Source organism: Eretmochelys imbricata, chromosome 27, assembly GCF_965152235.1.
Source record: "Eretmochelys imbricata isolate rEreImb1 chromosome 27, rEreImb1.hap1, whole genome shotgun sequence".
Classification (NCBI taxonomy): Eukaryota; Metazoa; Chordata; order Testudines; family Cheloniidae; genus Eretmochelys; species Eretmochelys imbricata.
The window spans coordinates 10,037,642-10,059,957 of record NC_135598.1 but is presented as its reverse complement, the minus strand read 5'-3'; the positions used below and the strand labels follow the sequence as shown (position 1 = coordinate 10,059,957).

The following is a 22,316-nucleotide window of genomic DNA, read 5'->3' as shown; positions in this document are numbered from 1 at the left end:
AATGGCAGTGGGTTGGATCACTTTGTGCAGAGTGCACCAGATCCTCAGGTACTGTAAATCATCACTGGTTTCTGTGGAGCCACACCAGTCTACATCACCCGGGCCAGTCATAGGGGCGGTACTCTCAACAGTATTTGATCCATATATTGTTGCAAAGCTAATGGGTTAACACACACAGTGAGCCGTGCTATGCGAGGCTTACGGGCCTGATCCTCCATTGCCCCACACCTTGTGTCACAACTTACACCCGTGTAAAAAGAGTGCAGATAATGGCCAGATCAGCATGGCAGCATTTTACTTTGTACTGGTGCAAGTGATGGTCATGATGCAAGGAGTCAAAGGACAATTATCTTCATCCAGCAGTAGAATCATAGAATCTAAGGGTTGGAAGGGACCTCAGGAGGTCATCTAGTCCAACCCCCTGCTCAAAGCAGGACCCATCCCCAATTTTTGGCCCAGATCCCTAAATGGCCCCCTCAAGGATTGAATTCACAACCCTAGGTTTAGCAAAGCTCAAACCACTGAGCTCTCCCTCCCCCACAGCAATTCTGCTTTCTTGCCACTAGAGGTCTTTGCCTTTGTAGTGGTGGTATTTCAGCCCCTAGCAGCTACCTTGTGTAAAGTTACTCTGGAGAAATGATTTTCTCCAACCCCAAAATAATCTGAGGGCTTTGTTTTTTTCAGAAATGAGACCAACTGCCCTATAGCCTTGCACAGTGAGAAGTCATTTGTACCCATGCACAAGTCTGGTGGGAGTTTTTTAAAACACACTAGAAAAAGTAGAAACCTGCTAGGATCATTTGGGATCTGTCACTTAATTCCCCACCCTGCAGGAGCCTGGGACATTAGTGCTCCTCAACCCCTCCTGTTCTCCGCCTGTGACACAACAGGTTAGTCTCTTGAGGGCTGTAATACTTGGTCAAATTCTGATTTGGCTTACTGTGCAGGTGGTGTTGGTGACCTGTGATATACAGGAGGTCAGAACAGTTTATGGGGTACTCCATTCTAGCCTTAAATTTTATGAAACCTTTTCATCTGAAAAGCTTTAACAAAAAGTGACTTTGAATGATGCATTTCTTTTAATATATCAGGTTTTTTAAAGTCAGGCTTTGTTATTGTTGGAAATTTTCTGGGTTGAGATAAAGTAGAGATGAAAAATTTTGGGGGGTGGGGGGATTTCCCGCCTCTCTCCCCACTTCTTCTACAGCAGGAAAAAAATATTTAGATAACTATCCCATGAAAAAAAAAATTCAAGCCAAACCAAAACTGCTTAGTTTTCTCTGGAAAAATCTTGTCAGAAGTGGCATCTGTTCAGTTTTTAGACCATGCACAGATATAAAGCACTAAAGCACAAAGCAAACGAGACTTGGCCCCCAAAACAGATGGGCCTATTGCAATCTCTCTCTGTTTGGCCAACCTGACTGCCACCTTGCCATCCCTCTAGTCTACCCAAAGTGTAACCTCCAAATCCATCTTCTTCTCCCATTCCTCTGACCCCTCTCCTTGCACTGCAGCTCTTTCTGTGTCCCATTCAAACTCCTTGACTTCATCCAAAAGCCTCTACATAGGCCTGCCCTGGCTTTATCTTCTCACCTCCTTTTCGTTTCCTTCTCCTTTGCCTGAGCTAACCTTCTGGGCCCTACCTACCATGCAGATGCACTTTAATCCCTAAACACAGGGCTTTCTACATTCTTCATAATTAAAATCGAATCATGTCTTTGCAGAGCATTAAGCAGAGAGCAGAACTCTCCGTGGATTCGTGGTTACAGGTAGCCCTAGGTCTAATCTAACTTGCTGAAACACTTTAGGGTAGGATTTTCAAAGGAATTTAAGGGAGTTGGGCATCTAACCCAACCAGCGGTGGGATTTTAGGTCAGGAGATCTAAAAGCTCTTTACAAAAGTTAAGCATTATCACTTCTGTTTCATAGAAGCCCCTCCCCTCCCAAGACTCAGAGACAGGATGGGACTTGCCCTCTACACTGCAGCTGGGAGGTGCAATTCCCTGCTCAGGGAGATTCGCACACAGTAGCGCCGATCAAGCTCACACACTGAAAACAGCGTGGCCAAGGCCAGCCGCCCAAGTACAATCTGTTGGAGATCCTAGGTATGGACTCGGGAGGCCAGCCCAAGTTACAGGAGTGCTAGCTTGGTCAGAGCTACCCCAGGTACGTCTACCCGAGCTAGGAATGATACCTTCCAGCCACAGCGAGGATACCCCCACAGAGCCTACCAGAGAGCTGGGAATAGAACCCAGGCGTCCTAGTCCATGTTCTAACCCTGGGAGAGGCCCCTCAGCAGCATTAGTGAAAGTAGAGAGCTGGAAGCCCCAAGACTGAAACAAATGAAGGAAAAAGATAAACATGATAGCGTGAGAGAAAGCTTCTGTGGGGCAAGCCACAAGCGGCAGACACCGAGAGCCAGGCCTGCTGACAGCAATTCCGGGCCCCAGGGCAGAACAGTCAGTGGGCCCCCACAAACGCACAAGCCACGCCAGCGTGGACGTGGTCCGCCTGACATTTGGGCGGTGCTGCGCCTGTGCTGGCTGGTACCCAGTGAGCTGCTGACTGCGCTGCTGGGCGCGCTCTCTTGGCATGGCCAGGGCTTCCACATGCCCGCCGGTGGAGTTGCCAACTGTCTAATTGCGCAACCCCAAAGACCCTTGCCCAGCCCCTGCCCCTTCCCTGAGGCCACGCCCCTGCCCTGCCCCTTCTCCAACACCCCGCTCACTCCATCTCCCCCCCGTCGCTCGCTCTCCCCCACCCTCACTCACTTTCACCAGGCTGGGGTTTGGGTGCGGGGTGCAGGCTATGGGAGGGAGTTTGGGTGTGGGGCGTGGGCTCTAATCTCCTGGGCCCCTGGGCAATTGACCCTTTGTCCCCCCGTCGGCAGCCCTGCCCAGAGCTTCCTTGCCTGCACTCGGAGAAAGAGAGCGTGTGGCTTACCTGAGTGAGCTACTCTTTGCAGAAGAGGGTCATAGCCGACGTGTCTGCTTTTGTCTGTATGGGCCAGGAAGAAGTTGACCACACCACTGGTGACCACGCAGTTGGGGAACCCTTCCAACTTGTGGAAGGAGCCGTATCTCAAATGCAGACAGCTGCTGTCGTCACCCTGATCATAGAGCAGCTGAAAACTGTAGGTGTTCCCATTCACGCTGCCTCCAACCTGGAGAGCAGGAACATCACCCATGTTATTCAGTTATCGCTTTCATCTCCTGGCAGATTCAAAGCCTGGGCTAACATCCACTGATATCAACAGAAGCCCTTCCATTGACTGGCCCAACCCCCTGAACATTGTTACTGTTCTGCACAGTGGGAATCTCAACATGAACAAGCCACAGTTTACAATAGCTTCTAGGTTCTTGTGAGCTGCTGCTTGGAGCTCATTCCCTATGACATCGCGTTCTTCTTGTTCCTCATACCACTGTCTGTGTTTATCAGCTCAGAAACTGGAGTGTTGTTTCCACTCGTGTAGTGTAGGTGCTGGTGAAAGCTGCTGGATTGGGATCACTAGAGAGACCAAAGTTCTGGGCCAAGATCAGACACGGCATATGCAGAAGCAGGACAATCCTTCCTCTCACCTAACCTAGAGACATACTATGGAATTACGTCTCCACGGTACATTCTTTCATTGGCCCTACTGACAACACGGCCAATCTAATAAGCAGCCAAAACTGCACTGAGATCTACTCATTTCACAGGGGGCACCAAACAGCTCTCATCGGAAACTTGTTACCCTTCACTAAGGATTTGGGTTGGATTTGAAAACATGACCAGAAGTTATAGGCCATCAGTTCCATAAATCCTCAGAACCATCCACTCTCTCAGGTCAGCTGTCACAGCCCAAGGTGTGGAAATATTTCCCAGTAACTCTAAAAAAAACCTCTGAATCAAGAAAATACTTAATGGGATCAAAAACAGCTCCAACTGGCTTCAAAATGTTCTTACTGACCTAGGGTAAGTATTCTTTCTGGAGTTACGATCCAAGGTGAATGGGTGGTGAGGGAAGAGCGTGATCCAGATTGGAGCTGTTTTTCCAAAATTGGCCAAGGAGAGTCCTGCTCTTAGCACAAACTGATGTCACTTTTCAAGAAGAAGACATCTAGTGTTTGAACAAAACCAAGAATCCCCTTGCAGAAGCAGTAAACTAAAGTGATCGGGAACCAGTTGCATCAGGCTTATTGTTTGCCAATACTGTGCCCTATCTGTTCACTTTTCTGCCTGCTGTGAGGTTGTATTGAACCAAAACACAGAAAGGAGACAGATACCCAGAACTAAGTAGTAAATATCCAGGGTCAAATGGTAATGCACCAATTTAAGATGGGCACATTTCTGAGAACATGAAACCGATCTGATGCATGAAGAAAGCCAAGTAACATAGATGAGAAACACACACCACCCTCAAAGAACATTTTGCCAGATAGCATTAACCTCTGGTGTGGTCACAGTCAATCTAAAAATCCATACAAGATTTTCCCCATCATTTGAAAGCAAGTTTCCCACCCTTACCTTGAATCGTATTTTAACACAATAATAAAGATTTATGGCATAATCTGATGAGCAGAAGACTAAGACAGGTATGCAGAGGAAGCAACGTTCCTTTTCCCTCCTGACTAATGGCCAGATTTTCAAAGGCTCAGCACCCATTGTGACACTTGAGCACTTTCAAAAAGCCCGGAACATTTTCCAAGGGTACAATTTATTTGCATTTCTTACCATATCTAAGTTTGTTCTCTCCAGCACGTCCAATAGTTTCTCAATTTTGGTGTTTTCGGTGAATAAGAAGTCATCATCAACCCAGAGATAGTACTTGGTTGTGACCTGAGATATTGCAAGATTCCTTCCAGCAAACCAACCCTGGTAAACAGAATCCCCAAGACACAGAAGGGTAGGGTCAGAACAGCTTTATAAGAAGAAAAATTATATATATGCAAATACACACACACAAAGCTGCTTAGCTTTGTGCAAATCCTTTTTATCCAGAAACTATTCTGAAAAGGAGGATCATCTGAACTACTGAATGAGAATGAAATAGAACACCTTTGCAACAAGGAGTGACCTTATAGTAAGACAATCACTTGCCCATGTGATAGAGAAACCAGTATATAAGGATAGTTAAGCACTGGAAGTATTTACCTAAGGAGGTTGTGGAATCCCCATCTTTGAAGGTTTTTAAGAACAGCGTAGACAACCCCCTGGAAGGCATGGTCTAGGTACATTTGATATCGCCTCAGTGCCTGGGGTGGACTAGATGACCTCTTGAGGTCCCTTCCAACCCTACATTTTTACAATTGTAGGATTTTAATTCATTAGATCAGGTGATTTTTCTACAGGAGACTTCAGTCGCCATCCTATAACCTCTCTCTATTTGTATAATTCCTAGGGCTCTTCACATTCCTTATGGAGCCCCAAGGTTCCCTCATTGTCTCTCCTCCTCCTATCCCCATGTCGCAGCAAGCCCACTGCTGGCCAAGGACTGGGTGGGACTGCCTCTGAAACTCATTAATGAGCACCAAGGAAATCACTTTTGAGCAACATGGAGGCATGCCTTGTCCCATGCTGCCAGCCAAAGGGGCTACTGAGAACAGACAGGAGCCTTAAACATTCATCTTTGATCTTTTGTAGAGCATTACAGGCCAGTGAGCCAGTGTAACTATTTTTACAAAGCTTGAATAGTTACACAATAAGATGCTCCATTCACAAAATGTGCTGGACACCCACCATTCCCATTTATGTCAGTGAATGCTCAAAATGAGGCCAAAAATTCTGTATAGTCAACAACGTGTTGACTAAGTCCATGAAGATTAATAGGTTGGTAAACCACTAGGAACTGGATTTAGACCACTAACTCATCTCATATACCACTAGGGTAGCTTCAGTTAAGTGCTGTGGTACCAGTGGTAAAGCCCACACATTGACATGGAGAATTCAGTCCCCTCTGTCCCAGCTATCCTAGCTAAGCAGCCTTGGCGCGAGGTCATGGAACAATAACTGGATATAAATTTGAACTGGTGGCCTACAGGTGAAAGATTCTATACAACACAAACAATCCTCTGAGCCATTCCTCTTCATTTCTTTGGGCAGGTGGAACTGGGTACATAAGTCTTAAGAGTCCTTAGAAGAATGTGTGGTCCAGTGGATGGGGCACGGGGCTGAGAGTGGTCCTCAGGAAACATGGGTTCTATTCCTGGGTCAGCTGGGTCACCTTCCCTTCTCTGTGCTTCCATTTCCCCTCCCACCTTTTGTCTGGCTCATCTACTTAGACTGTGAGCTCTATTTGGGGCACGGACTGTCTGTTACTATGTGTTCGTAGAGCTCCCAGCACAAAAGGGCCCTGGTCTCAGCTGGGGGCTGTATGTACTACCATAATCCAAATGCTAATAAAAGAGATGGTATTTTCAACAGTGCCCAAGTGTTTTAGGAGCACAAATCCTAATGTAAGTCAATGGGATTTATGTTCCTAAAACACTTGGGCACTCTTGAAAATATCATCTTTTATTAGCGTTTGGATTATGGTAGCACATACGGGCCCCAACTGAGTGAAAGTCAATGGGATTTGTGCTCCTAAATCACTTAGGAGCTTTTGAAAAATCCCATCCAATAAGGTGTGTTATTTAGGATGTGGCCTCTCACCAATGAGCAAGCCTGCATCTCACAGAAGGATGGAGGGCCTTGCCTGAGACCTGTCTACATGGCCAGTCCTGTGCAAGTGACAGACCTTTCCAAAAGGCATGATGTAATGCTCAACGTTCTCATCGATGATCTTCTCTGGGACTTTGCTGTCATCGGCGACAATGATTTTTATGTCAGGGTAGTACTGTCGGATGCTCTTGATGAGGAGTCGAAGTTCGTGATAGCGCAAGAAAGTCTTTGTTGCGATAGTCACCAGGGAGCTGATCTTCCTATCTGTAATTGTAAACAGGGAAGTGACAAAGGCTGGTAACATTTTACTGCAGTTCTTTGCTTTACTCACCATTCCTGAAAGATCTTACCTGCAGGAGGAAGGCGGGCATGTGGTTAGTAGAACGAACTAGAACACAACAGCTGGGTTCTCTTCCTAGCACAGACTGCCACAGACCATGGGGAAGAGCAACAGCGCTAGGTCAGCAACCGTTGGGACTCTGAACAAGTCATCCTCTTTGTCCCTAAGTTGCCCTATCTGCAAAATGGAGGTAGGGACGTGGGGCATCCCACGGATTAGCTAGTGTTTGTGAAGTGCATTGAGATCCTCAAATGGAAGGCACTACACTAAGTGTTGTCGGAGCCAATCCAAGGTTTTCCCGGAATTAGAACATTTAAAGAGGTCTGTTCATTCAGGGCTTTTCAGTGGACATAACTTTGGAAGAACCTAACTGGCCACAAAACATTAACTATGATGCTGATGTGTTTAGCCCTTGTCAATTACACACGTTTTTGAATGGAGAGGCATCAGGAGACCGGAAAGACTTTAAGAAGCCCAGCATCAGGCCTAAAAGAGTAACTAACTTCCACCACAGTAAAGTCTGGAGTAAGAATTTACCATCAGCAATTGCCAGCTTGCTGGAGCCACTCCCTGACACCCCCTGAAAAGGGCAAAAGGGGTTTCCTACAGGGAGGTACTCAGAAACACTTACCTGCTCCAGGATCAAACAACTTTGGAAGGCCGGGCTGTCGGATGATCACAGGAAACTGAGCCACATGATCTCTGCTCTCGAAACTCACTTGGAAAACAAGAAAAGCAAAATAGGAAAGTTGCATCACTCATAAGTCTTCAAGTATTCTGGAGATCTTTGATGACACAGTGGAAACCTCCAAGTAAGAACCTTGATTGGAAATCCATTTGTTCCCTGGCAATGCTTTAGGCTGGAATAGATAAAAGTGGCCCCCCTGATTTTATATAGTGTTAAATGACCTTCCAGCCTCGGTGATGGAAAATGGACAAGTGGGAAGCCTAGAAAGAGTTCTTTGAAAGACCCCTTCTTCCACTGACTCAAAGAACTGGATACATTCTTTTTCCCCAGTACCAGGAATTCTCCTGGCTTGGCAGTCTAGCTTCACCTCATGTGTAGTTAGAAGCCAAAGACTGAAGCCCTGATTCACTAGGAAGCAGGGCATCGAAAGAGGCTTCAGCTTCCTGAGGATCATAACTGACCTCACCAATCTCTGCCAAAACTTTGAAAGACAGCTATGGAAGATGGCAGCATCCTGCATCTATTTCTCAGCTCATGCTGTGTTAAATAATGGGTCTTTCAGAAAGATTCCTTCTTGGAGGTAAAGTTAGTTTAGCAGATGCTTGAAAGTGGCCTAGTAACACTAGAGAAACTGATGGAAAACTGCCAAGGATAGGATGAAGAAATCATCCAGTCGATACTCACTCATATCTACTGCAGTGAGCTGGTAGACCACACTGGTGTATGTGACATGCTCAAGGATGAAATTCAGCAGCTCCACATCTGAGGTCAAGATGATCAGCTCTTTCTTGCCCCGTCCACTCACAACATCGTCAGAGACATCAGCAAGCGTATTGAGGGTTCCCAGAGATGCTCGCAGGATCACCTGTGTTAAGTGCCGTGGGGCACAGAGGTGGAAATCTTAGGTGTCATGGTAAAATCACAAGGCTTCCCCTCTCCTCCCTCTCTAATCTGGGTCGATCACATGGCCGTCACTTTAAGAACAGTCTTATTTAAAGGGAAAGAAGGGAGATCTGACCCCACCACCATCCTCACCCGGTTTCACTAAAAAGAAGACATCCTTGTGGAAGTCAATAAAACAGTCACCTCCCCGCCCCCAGTGTCTGAGGCGGTTCTCTGTGGCTTCAGAAAAAAATTGTAAATGAAATGTTGAACATGCTTTTAAAATGTGAACTGTGTGGGGAGAAAAAAAAATGTCTTGACTGTATGAGGGGCTAGCCCATGCAGTGGAACATTAAATCTGGGAGATTGTAAAGGATTCCTTCCTTAGCTAGACAGGGCAATGTGGTCCACTGAATAGGACACAGGAGACCTAAATTCAATTCCTGGCTCTGGTAATCTCAGGCAAGTGACTTCCTCTCTCTCTCTCTGCCCCTCTATTTTCCTTCCTTAGTGTCTATGAAAGCTTGTTGGGGCAGGGACTGTTTTACTAAGGGCTGGTCTCCACTTCAGTTTTTACCAGCATAGCTACATCAGTTAGGGGTGTGACTTTATTTTTTTTTTGCTGATATAGTTTCAAGGTACCTTATATTGGTGGAGCTGGAATAACCTGTACTGCCTGAAGCACTTTTATAACAGTATAGCTGCATCTGCACTAGAGGGGGCTGCTGCTTTAACTATGCCAGCATGGAGCAGCAAAACTTGAAGGCTGCATCCACACAACAGACTTCTGCTGATGTACCTATGTCAGCTTGTTTTGCTCAGGTGTATGAGATAAGTTATACCAGTAACATCACAGCTTTGCTGGTATAGCTATGTCTGCACTAGGACCACCTTGCCAGTATGCCTTACCATTATACCCTTATACCATTATGCGGGTAGAGCATTCCGTGTGTAGACATGGCCTGAGCATAGACCAGCCCTATGTATTTGTATAGTGCCTGGCACAGTGGGGCCCCGATCTTCGTAAGATCTCTAAGGATTTGTCTGTGCCTAGACTGCAGCTGGGATGATGCCTCCCAGCCCAGGACGACGGACTCATGCTAGCTTCCCTCGAGCTAGCGCACTAAAGGTAGCAGTGTGGCATATTGTGGCACAGGTGGCAGCTCAGGCTGGATCCCGAGTCCAAGCCTGCCTGCCGCCCACCCACTCAGGTTGGAGCTCAGATGGCTAGCCTGACCCACCATCTATCCTGCAATGTCCACACTGCTACTTTTAGCACCCTAACTCCAGTAAAGCTAGTGAGAGTCTCTCTATCCGGGCTGGGATTGGAGACATACCCTAATGCTACTATACTAATACAAGACTGGGAAATCAAGCCCACCTTCGTAATAGAAGGAAAACCTCATGAGAAATGTAAAACTAATGCACCTTTCATGCAGAGAGATCTCAAAGCATGTTACGCACTTGCCAAGGTAACCCTGGACTACAAACTTCCCTACAACATCGTGAAATATACCTGGTACTTTTCTTCAGTCACTCCATGCAAACCAAGCCCTTGAAGAACAAAGGGAAACATACATAAGGACAGTAAGTAACAAGCCTAAAGCCAGTGTTTTGACTCAAGTGATTATTGTTCCCTAACAAGACTCCAGTCAGCCCACCTGAACTGGGATCACAGAGCTGGATACAAATAGAACATCAGCTCTTCTCTGTGCATTTTCCCCCCTCAATTTTATCCTGGAAGAGATCTAGAGATGTCAGTAGTATTTTTGCATTGGGGCAACTCTAAAGATTTAGGGCTAGATCGTCAGCAAGCATCAGCCAGGGAAGTCAACGGAGCTACACTGATTTACACCAGCTGGAGAGCCAGCCTTTAGGTTTCCACCTCTCCTTGCACCTTATAAAAGCCAAAGATCAATAATTTTGCACTTTACTGGAAGGAAACCAGATCTCTGGGTATCAGTGAATGGATTTTGAATTCAGCAGTTTTGTATGAAGGGTTGGGTCTTCAGAGTAAGCCAAGTCCAATACAGGTGCAATAAAGAACAAAGCCCCCCTCTTTCATATAGAGAGTATGTACAAGAGACAGGGTCTTAGACGTCACTGGAAGTTGAGAACCATGAGCAGGCTATGAAAAGGCACAGGACAAGTATACCTGGAATCCTAATCGTGTGGAGTGGCATCACCTCTACTCCTTGAATAGGATAGCTTAATGGCAGGTTTGGTTTGGCTATTACTAGATCTTGAGTCATTGAGGGGTATCTGGAACAAATGCGAGGAGAACAGGGTCAGCGTCGGGAGGATAAGGGATTATGAAAATTGTGTTAACAGTAAAACAGAGTTTGAATGAGTACTTCTTTCTACCAACATCCCCTATCTGTCTATCTGTTGGATGATTGTGGCTGAAATTTCAAGAGACAGTCTCCCACTGGGGCACCAGATGAAGCAACCAGATTTTCAGGATACATGGAGCGTGCAAGTTGTGTGCTGAGCACTTGTGAAAAATCTCTCTCGTACGTCAGTGCCTAAGTGGCAGCAGAATTGTTTGGAAGAACCTGACCCATAGATTACAAGATCTCTGAGCCAGGAGTGTCTTCTTTGTACACAACAGGATCCTGATCCTTCACTGGGGTTCTTAGGTGCTACTAGGCCTACACTTATGGTGGCATGTCGAGGTCAGACACTGTGTCCAAGAAGCATCGGTATAAATAGTCATGTAGACCTCGAGGCACTGCCTCAGCAAGTAGAGAAACACCAGAACCCTAGGCTATACACCCTACACAGCTCTACACACCACCGCAGTGTCTCTCACAGCCGAACGGCTATTTTTAGGAGCTTATTGTCCTGACGCCTCCCCATTCCAGAGCCTTTCACTGCCGTGTGTAGCTACACACCACAGAATGGATGCAGTCTACTTTTCACTGCAGCTACATGTACCTTATGTGCCGCCACGAGCGTAGACAAGGCCCAAGAGGCATAAATACACAAAAATCAGAGAAAGATGTACTTACCCTCACAAAGACAGAGAAATAAGGTAGGTGGTGGTTTAGATGGTGTAATGGTCGTCACTCAGGGTCTGGTTGGGGAGCATGGCCTAGTGGTCATGGCTGCAACCCCTAACTGTCAAGGGGATTGTGGGGAGGGGAGCCCAGGCCCTCCCACTCCACCAGGCTCCGACCTAGGGTCCTTTGCGCTACCAGTGGTCTGGCAACCAAGGCTGCTTAAGGCTGTCCTCCCTGGGCCTCTTCCTCACATCCCTCCTGCCCCCGTTATTCCAAGGCTTTCCCGTGTTGGGGAAATCCAAACCAAAATAAGTAAGAGGGGGCTACTATGTCCAGGGTCCACAGGGATACTTCCCTCTCTGGTTTTCTCTGGGATGGGTCCTACCTTCCCTCAGGGAGGGCCCCTTTGCGCAGCTGCATCAGATCTTTAGGCTTCCCTCTGCTCTGTGCTGCTGGAGCTATAGGCTGCAGGTCTGCTTAGCTAGAGCTCTCTGCCTCTCAAAGGAGCTAATTCCCTGCGTCTTTTAATTCCTCCAGCAGCTGGAGGATTTGCTGCAGGTGTGGTGGGGCAGGGCTGGCGAAACCCCAAATAATCCCTTATCTCCTTGGTGCCCAGTGTGGGATTTGTACACCCCATCACCGATGGTAACAGCTGAAAGGATCATTTCTGCTTTCCTCCATAGCTGTTTCTTCTACCTCAGTACAACTCAGCCCCAAGGCTTCAGTTCATGAGACTTTCCCACATGAATTTAGTGCCAGGAAAGATGCAGGCTGGACAGGTCGAGAGACAGGAGAATCCCTTTACCTTTTCTGATAGTGCTCCAACTCCCTCCGTTGCCTCTCTTTAATGGAGGCAAGGTCTTTCTTATCAATATAATCTTCCATCTGGTAGACATGCACACGGTCAGCTTTGGCGCACTCACACTGATTCTTTGGAGCTAGCCTGAAGAGAGGGAAAAAAAAGAAAACCCAGAAGGCTCAGCTTGTGCAAGGACACTGGGAGAATCTGCTGTTTTGTGACCTTTCGAAAATAATATGCATATGGCCAAGCGTGGTGGGTTAGGCCTGTATGGGCGTGTGTATATATATTAGTGATATGGGCCTAACCCACCAACCATGGACATGAAACCCTTGTTTCAAATGCACACTGGCAAAGTTCTGATCTCAGCTGGACACTACCGTCCCAGCACTGCAGGATGTTCAGCTCTGGATGGGAACATCGTGACTGAGCCAGAGTTAAGAAGCGAACAGGATCCCACACTGCCCTGGCAGGTGAATGTAGCTTCCTTTGTAAGAAAGTTGGGTTACACTGTAGGACATTTGGGCCAGATTCTCAGCTAGTGTAACTGCACAGAGCCACTGACACCAGCTAGGAAACAGGTCCTTGATTACAGAGGGAGCCCAAGAAAGCTGTTGCTCAAGGTCAGGGCCTGTGCTGGTGCAAAAGCACCTAATTAGCCCCTGTCTGGCCAGCTCCAATCAGAAGAAACAGATTGGGGCTGATGGAAAAGGCCGGATGCCAGCCTAAGGATTGGCAACACCTGCTGGCCTGACAAGCCAAGGGCTATAAAGGCTGGGAGGGAGCCAGAAGGCAGGGGGCAGCCATGGAGAAGTCAGGGAGGGAGCTGGAGGCCTCCTAGCTGAAGGCTGACTCTGCCTGTAAAGGAGGTAACCAAACCTATAAAGCTGTATATAGATGGACACTAGAGGTGGGACAATGATAAGTAAATAAATACCCAGGTGTTGCACAACCCTGAAGCCTCTCCAAGCCTTATTGGGGAGGACAAGCGGGGCCCAGGAAGGGTCATGAACCCTGTTACAGGGCCATAAAACAACAAACAAACAAACCACCTCCCCTCCGCCCGCTCCATCATACTTAATACCAGAGCCAACTTTTGGGATAGAGAACCAGTGGCCATGCCCCACCTCTCCTTCCCAGTTTGGAAAGGAGAACCCTATGAAATACTGAACTGGGAGTCAGGAGATCCAGGTTCTATTCCTAGATCTGCCACTGGCTCTCTGTGAACTCAGAAAAGTCACCTAATCTCTCTCGCTGGATGTCTCCTTCCCATGGGGAAGGGAGCAATGCTGCAAGATTCCACTCCCTGCAAGAGGAGAGAGTTTCTGGTAATGACAGACTGGGGCCATCTTCCCAGCAGCCAGGAGAGGTGACCATCGCCCTCCTATCCAGCATGCAGAAGGGATAGGGACAGAACACAAGGAGGAGGGAAGCTCCAAACCCACTTAAGATCCAGAACAGAGAGGGAAAGAGCCCCCTCTTTCATCCCAGAAACTGGGTCAGGTCAAATGCAACCCTCTATATCTCTAACCGCCACCAGCCCAAACAGCAAAAACAAGCAACCACATGGGCATGTGCCTCAGGGATCACTAGAAAATCTGGACATAATCCATAATATGCTTGATGGAGATTGTGAGACACTTGTCTCCCTGCAAGAACGGGTGTCGAGGAACAATAAATCCCGCAAACCGTTAGCAATAAAGCCCCCACAAGTTGTCCAGCTGCCTCTTTTCCCCTGTCAGAGGTAAACAGAGATGTACTTGGGTTTGCATGGAGGGGCTTGTGTCTGAGCTTCCTCTTTCTGGGTACAGATCAATTATTTGCAGGTCCCTTTGCTGGCAGACTTGATAGTGCCTTAGGCAACTCTCTGAGTCCACTGAGAAGTTGCAAGACCAGCTTTGTTGGTTAGAGGAGAGCAAGTTGACCCTCAGCAATAAATACCTTATCTACGCTAACTCCATAGCCTACTTCTTCTTTCCCCCACCCTTCCCAGATATTGTAACCTGCCTCCCATTCTACTCCATTGCTCCCCAGAACCATCCTGCTACACCACATTCCCTCCTACCCCAGCCCCAGGCAAGCACTGTGCACTACACGACCCCAGGAGGGGGGACTGAAGTCTCGGGTGGGCTCAGGCTTCAGTCCCCCCTCCTGGAGTTGTGTCGTAATTTTTGTTGTCAGAAGGGGGTCACAGTGCAATGACGTTTGAGAACCCCTGTACTAGACCACACTGCCCCTCACTAATAGATTTCTGGGAGGAAGCCGTAGCTCTGTTTTCCAATTGCTTGTGAAATAAAAGACCAGCACTTCAGGCTCATTTTCAGGAATGATGTCAGAGTTTAAGGCCAGACAGGATCACGAGATCATCTAGCCCAGGGGTCGGCAACCTATGGCATGCGTGCCAAAGGCGGCATGCGAGTTGATTTCAGTGGCACTCTGCTTCCGGCCTGGGATTCCATCCACTGGTCCCCTGCCAGCCGGGATCCCAGCCGCCGGTGCCGCTCAGTCCGCTGCTGGCCTGGATGGACGGAACCCCGGGCCGTCAGAGGGCAAAGCGGGGCAGGCAGCCAGAATCCCAGACCGGCAGGGGGCTGCCTGCCTGCCGCCGGCCCCACTCAGCCCACTGCCAGTCTGGGGTTTCGTTCGCCGGCCCCTGTAAATGTAAAATGTATTACTGGCACGTGAAACCTTCAATTACAGTGAATAAATGAAGACTTGGCACACCACTTCTGAAAAGTTGCCGACCCCTGATCTAGCCTGACCGATGTATCACAAGGCACGAAACACCACTCGGCCACCTGCACCCCAACATCCAGAATTAGACCAAAGTATCACAGCCCTCAAGAAGCTAAACTAGTACTTGCCACAGGCAGAGAACAGGAAAGACCGAAGTGAATTGCAGGGATCAATTTGTCCCATTATCTTTTATTATTCATTTGTCTTGGGACCATTAGGTGTTGTGTGAAAACAAAGATGCAGCTGAGCCACGTGGTAGAGAGAGAGCAGCTGCTATTTTGCCAAACAACAACAGGGAAGAGGAAAGAAAGTTAATTTGAATCCCATTTCTACCTAGCTATTATTGCATCAATCATGAAGGGTCTACTTAAAATCTTGGAGAAATCCCACAATTTTTGCAGGTTGGTCACGGCATAAATAGCAAATTTCATGGATGTGTTACACATCCGCGAAATTTGCTATTTACGCTGTGACCCACCCACAAAAAATGTGGGATTTCTCTGCAGTGTTTTTCAAACTGGGGTTCTCAAACCCAAAAGGGGGTTGCAAGCCTATTGGTGTGGGGGGTAATAGTATTACCACGCCTACTTCTGCGCTGCTGCTGGCAATGGTGCTGCCTTCAGACCTGGGTGCCCGGCCAGTAACTGCCACGCTCCGCTGTCTTCAGAGCTGGGCGGCTGGAGACCAGATTTCACGGTCTGTGACGCGATTTTCACAGCTGAGAATTTGGTACACCCCTAATTATCATGAACAATGACATAACTCTGATGCATCATTATTTTCCTCCCCTAATGTTTTATAGCATACCTCCTTTTTGTTCAAAAGAGACACTCTTCTGCACCACCATAGCATTTAGGCATCAAAGCTATAAAAGCTCCTAAAGGTACATCTACACTGCAAAAGGCCTGTGGCTGTGAGTCTCAGAGCCCAGGTTGACAGATTTGGGCTAACCCTACAGGGCTAAAAATAACAATGTAGACATGCCTGCTCAGGCTGGAGCTTGGGCTTTGAGACCCACCCTCACTGGATTTCAGAGCCCAGTGGAATGTCTCTACAGGTATTTTTAGCCCCATAGTGCAAGTCTGAATCTGTAGACCTGGGCTGTGAGACTTGCTCCTGCTGGGTTTGGGTTTTGTTGTTTTTTTCGCCATGTAAGTGTACCCTTAGTGGCTTCAGTCCCATTGAATGTCAATGTGATTTAAGCACTTTTAAAAGTTTCCCCCATTACAGTTCCAGTTGCTGTGATTGATTAGATAGATCCAAAGGAATAATTATTTTTTCCTTGTATCCCTCCTCCCCGGCCCTGTGAACAAAATTTGCAATTTTCTCAAGTTTGTTAGTCAATATTATTTGCAGAATTAATTTTTGCAAATAATTTTGGTCTGTAGCTTGTTCGTAACCAATTTATAAGGAGCATCTAACAAGCCAGACGCTTCCATTCATCTCAAAGATCCTGTGAATTTTTATCCCTGGATCGGATGAAATAGGCAACTAGTGCAAATCATCCTAATTCCAAACCTGAAATTAACTTTCTGCAATATGGGCATTAACAGCTGGAGCAAATCTAACAATTCAAACAAACATTAGCCAACCTTTTCCTTTGCAGTATTTGCACAAATCTAGCTACGAAGAACAATTGAAGCAGTTAATATCAGCAAGGGAACTTACCAAATTCCATTGTAGGTAAACAAGGACTTGTATTTTTCTGGTGACAGAAGTTTCATGTCAGACCGAGCCTCTGAAATCTCTCCCTTGATCTGATTTTTAGTTAACCTCTGCCAGTGCATGGAGGCCAAAAACACAACCACTGTACACAAGACCAGGATAAGGAAGTATTTCATACTGCATTAAATAGACGAAAGGAAGATTTCAGTAAGCAACGAGGCAGCATTTAGAAGCTGTTAGCTCTGTGGCTGCATTTCCAAACTCTAACGCATTTCACCTTCGGTTTTTCTCCCTTCCACCCACACCCAGCAGATCTGAATCTCTTCTTCATGTTCAGAAGAATTTTCTGCCAAACAAATAAAAAAGCCTCCTTCCTTGATTATACTTAGGAAAGACTGACTACCCATGCTGGGAAGCTGCTTATACCAATTATAGGACAGTTGTTCAGACAGAAACTTATGAGCTTGAGACAAAAACTGTTGTATTTTATTGTGTTTTTTCTCTGAACTTTTTGAGGGTGTTATTAAACCAGACAGCCCTGTGTCCTTTAGAGCATGACTAGTTAAGAATTTACCTGTTGACTAGTTGCAATTATTGGCTAAGAATAGATATTAAGACAGATCTTATTAGTTCTCCTAGTGCATCTCTGCTGCTACTTTCATTCCCCCACCTACCAAATGCCTCTCCTAGAATCCACACCGAGGGTTCTGCTGACCCATTTGGACTGTGACACAGGGGAAAGGTGCGCTGGACTCAGAGCAAGAACACCCTGAATTATAGGCCACTTCCTCCAGACACCACATTTAGTATTTCTGCCATTCACAACCTTTATTATTCCCCAAAGACTATATTAAGATGGAGCAAAGGCTGAGAGTACATGTCAGTAATTCCAGGTTAAATACATTACAGAGATGCTGTAAATATATAAAAAAAATCCCCAAAAAACAAAACTCTTTTCCCACAAACATTATAAACCCAGGAAATTCAGAGTAAATACATTTGGATTTCTCTTAAATACGTAGCCTTAAAAATGAACTTCCTAGGTTTATAGCACTTGGTATTTTGCGTAAATTACAACATCCCTGTAATGTATTTAATGCAGAATTGCTGATATGTACTCAGTCTTAATGTTGTTTTGTTCGGGAATTATCTTATTGTTTTCAAGTTAAAAATGTAATGCATGTACACTAAACACAAAACTCAACATTAGCAGGCCATACTTCATATCTTCACTCTATTCGAAATATCAACTTGCAGATTTTAAAAAATAATTTAGCTTGTCTGGCTGCTTCCCACCCGTATCCATACGGACTTTAGAATGCCACAAAGCAACCAGAATGCACACCCCTCCCCACTGCCCTGTTTTGTAGGTAGATCTGGTGCACAGGTAGCTTTTGGAAAAAAGTGGTAACTACACACTTCATGATTTTCAGCATTGCTTACCCCCTAACTGAAGTTTCTGTCAGCAGAAGCTGGTCGGTGCATAATGGCCGGGCTACATTGCTCCATTGAAGATGGTGGCTGCAACTTCCTAACACCACCAGTCTTTCACCCACTCAAGCACTCTCCTCTGGGCTATGCCAGCCCTCTCCTCACCTTGCGGGTTAACAATAGGTGTACCCCAATCTTCGAGTCCTTTCGAAGCATTTCCCTGTGATATCCAGCCCTGACACAAGAGACTCACAGAAATCCTGGATCCTCTCCCTCCACTGAAGCAGTGTACCCCAGTTTACTAGTTTTCCCTTAAACCACCGCTCCTGCAAACCACACAGCACTTGTGAGAACTTATAACAAAACCAGTTTTATTTAAGAAAAAATAAAGATTTAAGTAGCAACAAGAAAGGGTGGTGGAAACAAATGGTCACAATACAAAACAAAAGCATAAGAAGTGAACCTGGGTCTACACTTATTAATAGTTACCTTTCCTATTTAATAAAGTAGGCTGCCCCCCCCAAAGTTCAGTCAGTTGCAGAACTGGATGGCTTCGCAAGAACCAGGATCCAATTTTTCATGAGAACATCCCTGCTTTCCTCAATGAATAGATGCAGAGGGTCTCTCCCTCCTCTCTGTTATACTGAAATAGTCTTGTTCCTATTCATAGATATAACCAAATGGCGGTTTGCCCTAATATTCCTTTTTTACCTTCAAGAGGTTTTGACTGTTTGCAGTTGTCTCTGGTGGTTTGCCACTCCTTTCCAATTTCTCACACATGCATTTCCCCAAGACCCATGGTTTTGTCACTGTTCAAAATATAGCTTGTAGAGAAATACGAAGATAACTATGTTTTAACTTCACTGTACATTGGTCCAGCAACATTTTCCCCCACTCCTTTCTCCTGTGCAGTCTTCCCTAAAAGGAGCTGTACTAAGTCATGTCCATATTGAGCGGTGGTATTCATTGCACAGAAAGAGTGCCCACCAACAGTTGAGCAATAAATAGGATGTGTATTTAATTACTTGCTTTCTTGCCTAACAAGAAAGTACTGAAGCCACAAAGTGGGGTTGCTCAGCATTTGAAGGGGGTGTGGGGGAAGAGTCTAAACAAACTTCTCTTTGGGTGCCTAAATTTAGACACTTGTGTTTGAATATTTGGGCCCACCATTTAAACAAGCCAGGGTATGAACACTGGTGGACTAAACAACACATACCTAAATCATCTATAGCAATCACTTCTAAATAAACCCATTTAAGACAGAAGCACCCTCTGCTCCACTTTTTGAGCTTTAAGCTCATCAGTTTACCAGGGGGGAATGAGATGGGAATCCTAAATTTAATGAGGAATGGATTTTTCACATCATCAGGAGGAAATCCAGACACTCGAAACCTTCTCCAGGACCTACCCCGACATTAGCAATATCACTGTGACTTATTTACATTGACCCAAGAAAGGAAATGGCACTTATACAAACAGAACAGTGTGTGGGAAAAGTCCAACTAGACTTGGAATGCTGTCCATCTTGAAGGGCTCCATCCTGCAAGAACACGTTCACAGGGAAGAGTCATTTTACTTACATAAGCTATTCCCAATTACTTCTGTCATAAATATAAAGGGAAGGGCAAACCCCTTTAAAATCCCTCCTGGATAGAGGAAAAATCCTCTTACCTGTAAAGGGTTAAGAAGCTAAAGGTAACCTCGCTGGCACCTGACCAAAACGACCAATGAGGAGACAAGATACTTTCAAAAGCTGGGAGGAGGGAGAAAAACAAAGGGTCTGCGTCTGTCTGTCTGATGCTTTGGCCGCGGACAGAACAGGAATGGAGTCTTAGAACTTAGTAAGTAATCTAGCTAGGTATGTGTTAGATTATGATTTCTTTAAATGGCTGAGAAAATAGCTGTGCTGAATAGAATGAATATTCCTGTCTGTGTGTCTTTTTTGTAACTTAAGGTTTGCCTAGAGGGATTCTCTATGTTTTTAATCTAATTACCCTGAAAGGTATCTACCATCCTGATTTTACAGAGGTGATTCCTTTACTTCTATTAAAAGTCTTGTAAGAAAACTGAATGTTTTTTCATTGTTCTAAGATCCAAGGGTTTGGGTCTGTGGTCACCTATGCAAATTGGTGAGGATTTTTACCAAACCTTCCCCAGGAAGTGGGGTGCAAGGGTTGCGAGGATTTTGGGGGGAAAGACATGTCCAAACTATGTTTCCCAGTAAACCCAGTGGCAGTGGAAATCCAAGGGTAAAATAATTTTGTACCTTGGGGAAGTTTTAACCTAAGCTGGTAAAAGTAAGCTTAGGAGGTTTTTATGCAGGTCCCCACATCTGTACCCTAGAGTTCAGAGTGGGGAAGGAACCTTGACAACTTCCGTAGTATTTTTTGCGTAAGTTACTCACTTGCCTACGTGTTTGTAGAATCAAGTCTTAACAGAGAAGTCAATTCATTAGAGGGTTTGTCTTCACTGAAGAATTAACTCAAGTTCTGTTCACACACAAACCCCCTGAACTCCAAGTAGGGGTGCTTTTAGCTCAAGTTAGCTGGCCCATCAGGTGTGTAGACGGTCAGCTGTTAACACAATTGCTCTGTGATAGAGTGGCCACTTACACATTCCCATAATAATGGACACTCTGGTACTTCTGGGAATGGTGTGGGCCCGCCCCCACCAGCATGACCTCGCATGCCTGGTGCGTACAAGCTCATGCTGCACAGAGGACGCCATTTTGAAGAATGCGCCGCTCCACTCACACAGGCAGAGGCGGAATGGCACATTCTTCAAAATGGCGTCCCTCGCCTGATACTGGACAAAACCAAGTCTGGTTTGGCTCAGTACCAGCTGGGGGACAAGTCACCCAAAAAGAGGTAGGTCTGGTTTAAAACTGGAGGAATGGCCTTCCTACACGGTGCTGCTCACACGAGACATTTTGCAGTGTGGCACTTTCCCTTGAGCCAGGCTAACTTGAGAAGAGTAACTTGAGTTCACCCGGCAATGATGACATTGTGACCATAAATTTTCTTTCTTTCTTTGTTTTCCTTTCAGCTTTTCACGTACAGAACAACTAAAGGAAACATTTGTGTGTTGTTTTTTAAAGTTCCCATTCATTTTTTTTAAATACACATCATGGAAATATTTGTTGGTTTTAGGCATTGTAAAAGGCATTTTACCTTTTGTTTTATATATCATTTTACTTAAGATCAGTCAAATTGTATTGTTAAGGACAAAATTTAAAAAAAACCCCAAAAACTCTGGAAAAAAATGAGTATTTGTCAGGCTTACATTTTCAAGTCACTTTGGATCCTATTCACACAAAAGGCAACTACCAGATATTTGTAAAAAAAAAAAAAAAAGCCAGAGCACAAAAGTACAGGGAGATTATAAGAATTCTGGTATTTTTAAACAAACCAAAAAAATTAATTCTGCCTCACTGTCCCTTTTTAAATGACTACCTTGAAGAATAAAATTCCAGAAACTAAACAAGGAAGATAATAAAATAAAACAAAACATAAGACATTCAGAACTAAAGCAAACTAGGGCCCAGTCCTGTAAACATTTAATAACTGTGAACATTATGCCTGGTATTGGTATTGCCTGGTTTACTGGAGCATACCAAGATCTCTTGCTTTTTGCCTGGTGGTAGGAGGAAGATTGTAAAGAAAGCATTACATACCTGTGGAATTATTGCACTTGGTATTTAAGACAATCTCCTCTCCAAAAGTAAAAATGTTGTTAGCCTTTTATCTATAGGATTAATCTTGAAACCCTTATTCATTAAAGTAGTTTCTTATGATCTTATTGAAGTCAATATTGCTGCACTCCTGATCAGGGGTCATTTGTAAAGCACCACAAGTCTTACAATGTTGTATGCAAAGTTTTGGGATAAGCGAATACAACCACTTGCAAGTACAATGATCCAACACAAAAGCATTGACTTGAAGTGGGGGGTCATATTACTGTTAGGGCATGGGAGCCCATAAAGTGAGGTGCATTTTTGAGAACACCTTACTTTCACATTTTTTTGTTGGCAGAAATACAGACGATCAGGGAATACAAGATGACTTCTGCATTTACTTTTCTCCATCAATGAGGAAGAAAGACATTTAAATGTATCTATGATTGTGACCTTCCTGG

At 45.5% G+C, this 22,316-nt stretch overlaps 1 protein-coding gene across 2 annotated transcripts in view; it reads right to left on the bottom strand.

The window, feature by feature from the left end:
- Window positions 1-22,316, bottom strand: part of LOC144258128 (beta-1,4 N-acetylgalactosaminyltransferase 2-like) — a 50,578-nt gene that overhangs the window by 6,717 nt on the left and 21,545 nt on the right. The window contains exons 4-12 of one of the 2 annotated variants that reach the window (XM_077806491.1): window positions 16,755-16,928; window positions 12,357-12,494; window positions 10,705-10,811; window positions 10,066-10,103; window positions 8,352-8,532; window positions 7,611-7,697; window positions 6,716-6,903; window positions 4,714-4,854; window positions 2,944-3,163 (exon numbers count right to left, since the gene is read on the bottom strand). In XM_077806491.1, coding sequence (XP_077662617.1) covers window positions 2,944-3,163; window positions 4,714-4,854; window positions 6,716-6,903; window positions 7,611-7,697; window positions 8,352-8,532; window positions 10,066-10,103; window positions 10,705-10,811; window positions 12,357-12,494; window positions 16,755-16,928 — 1,274 coding nt within the window. The remainder of the gene's footprint in view (window positions 1-2,943; window positions 3,164-4,713; window positions 4,855-6,715; window positions 6,904-7,610; window positions 7,698-8,351; window positions 8,533-10,065; window positions 10,104-10,704; window positions 10,812-12,356; window positions 12,495-16,754; window positions 16,929-22,316) is intronic. The other variant, XM_077806493.1, reaches the window with a different exon arrangement.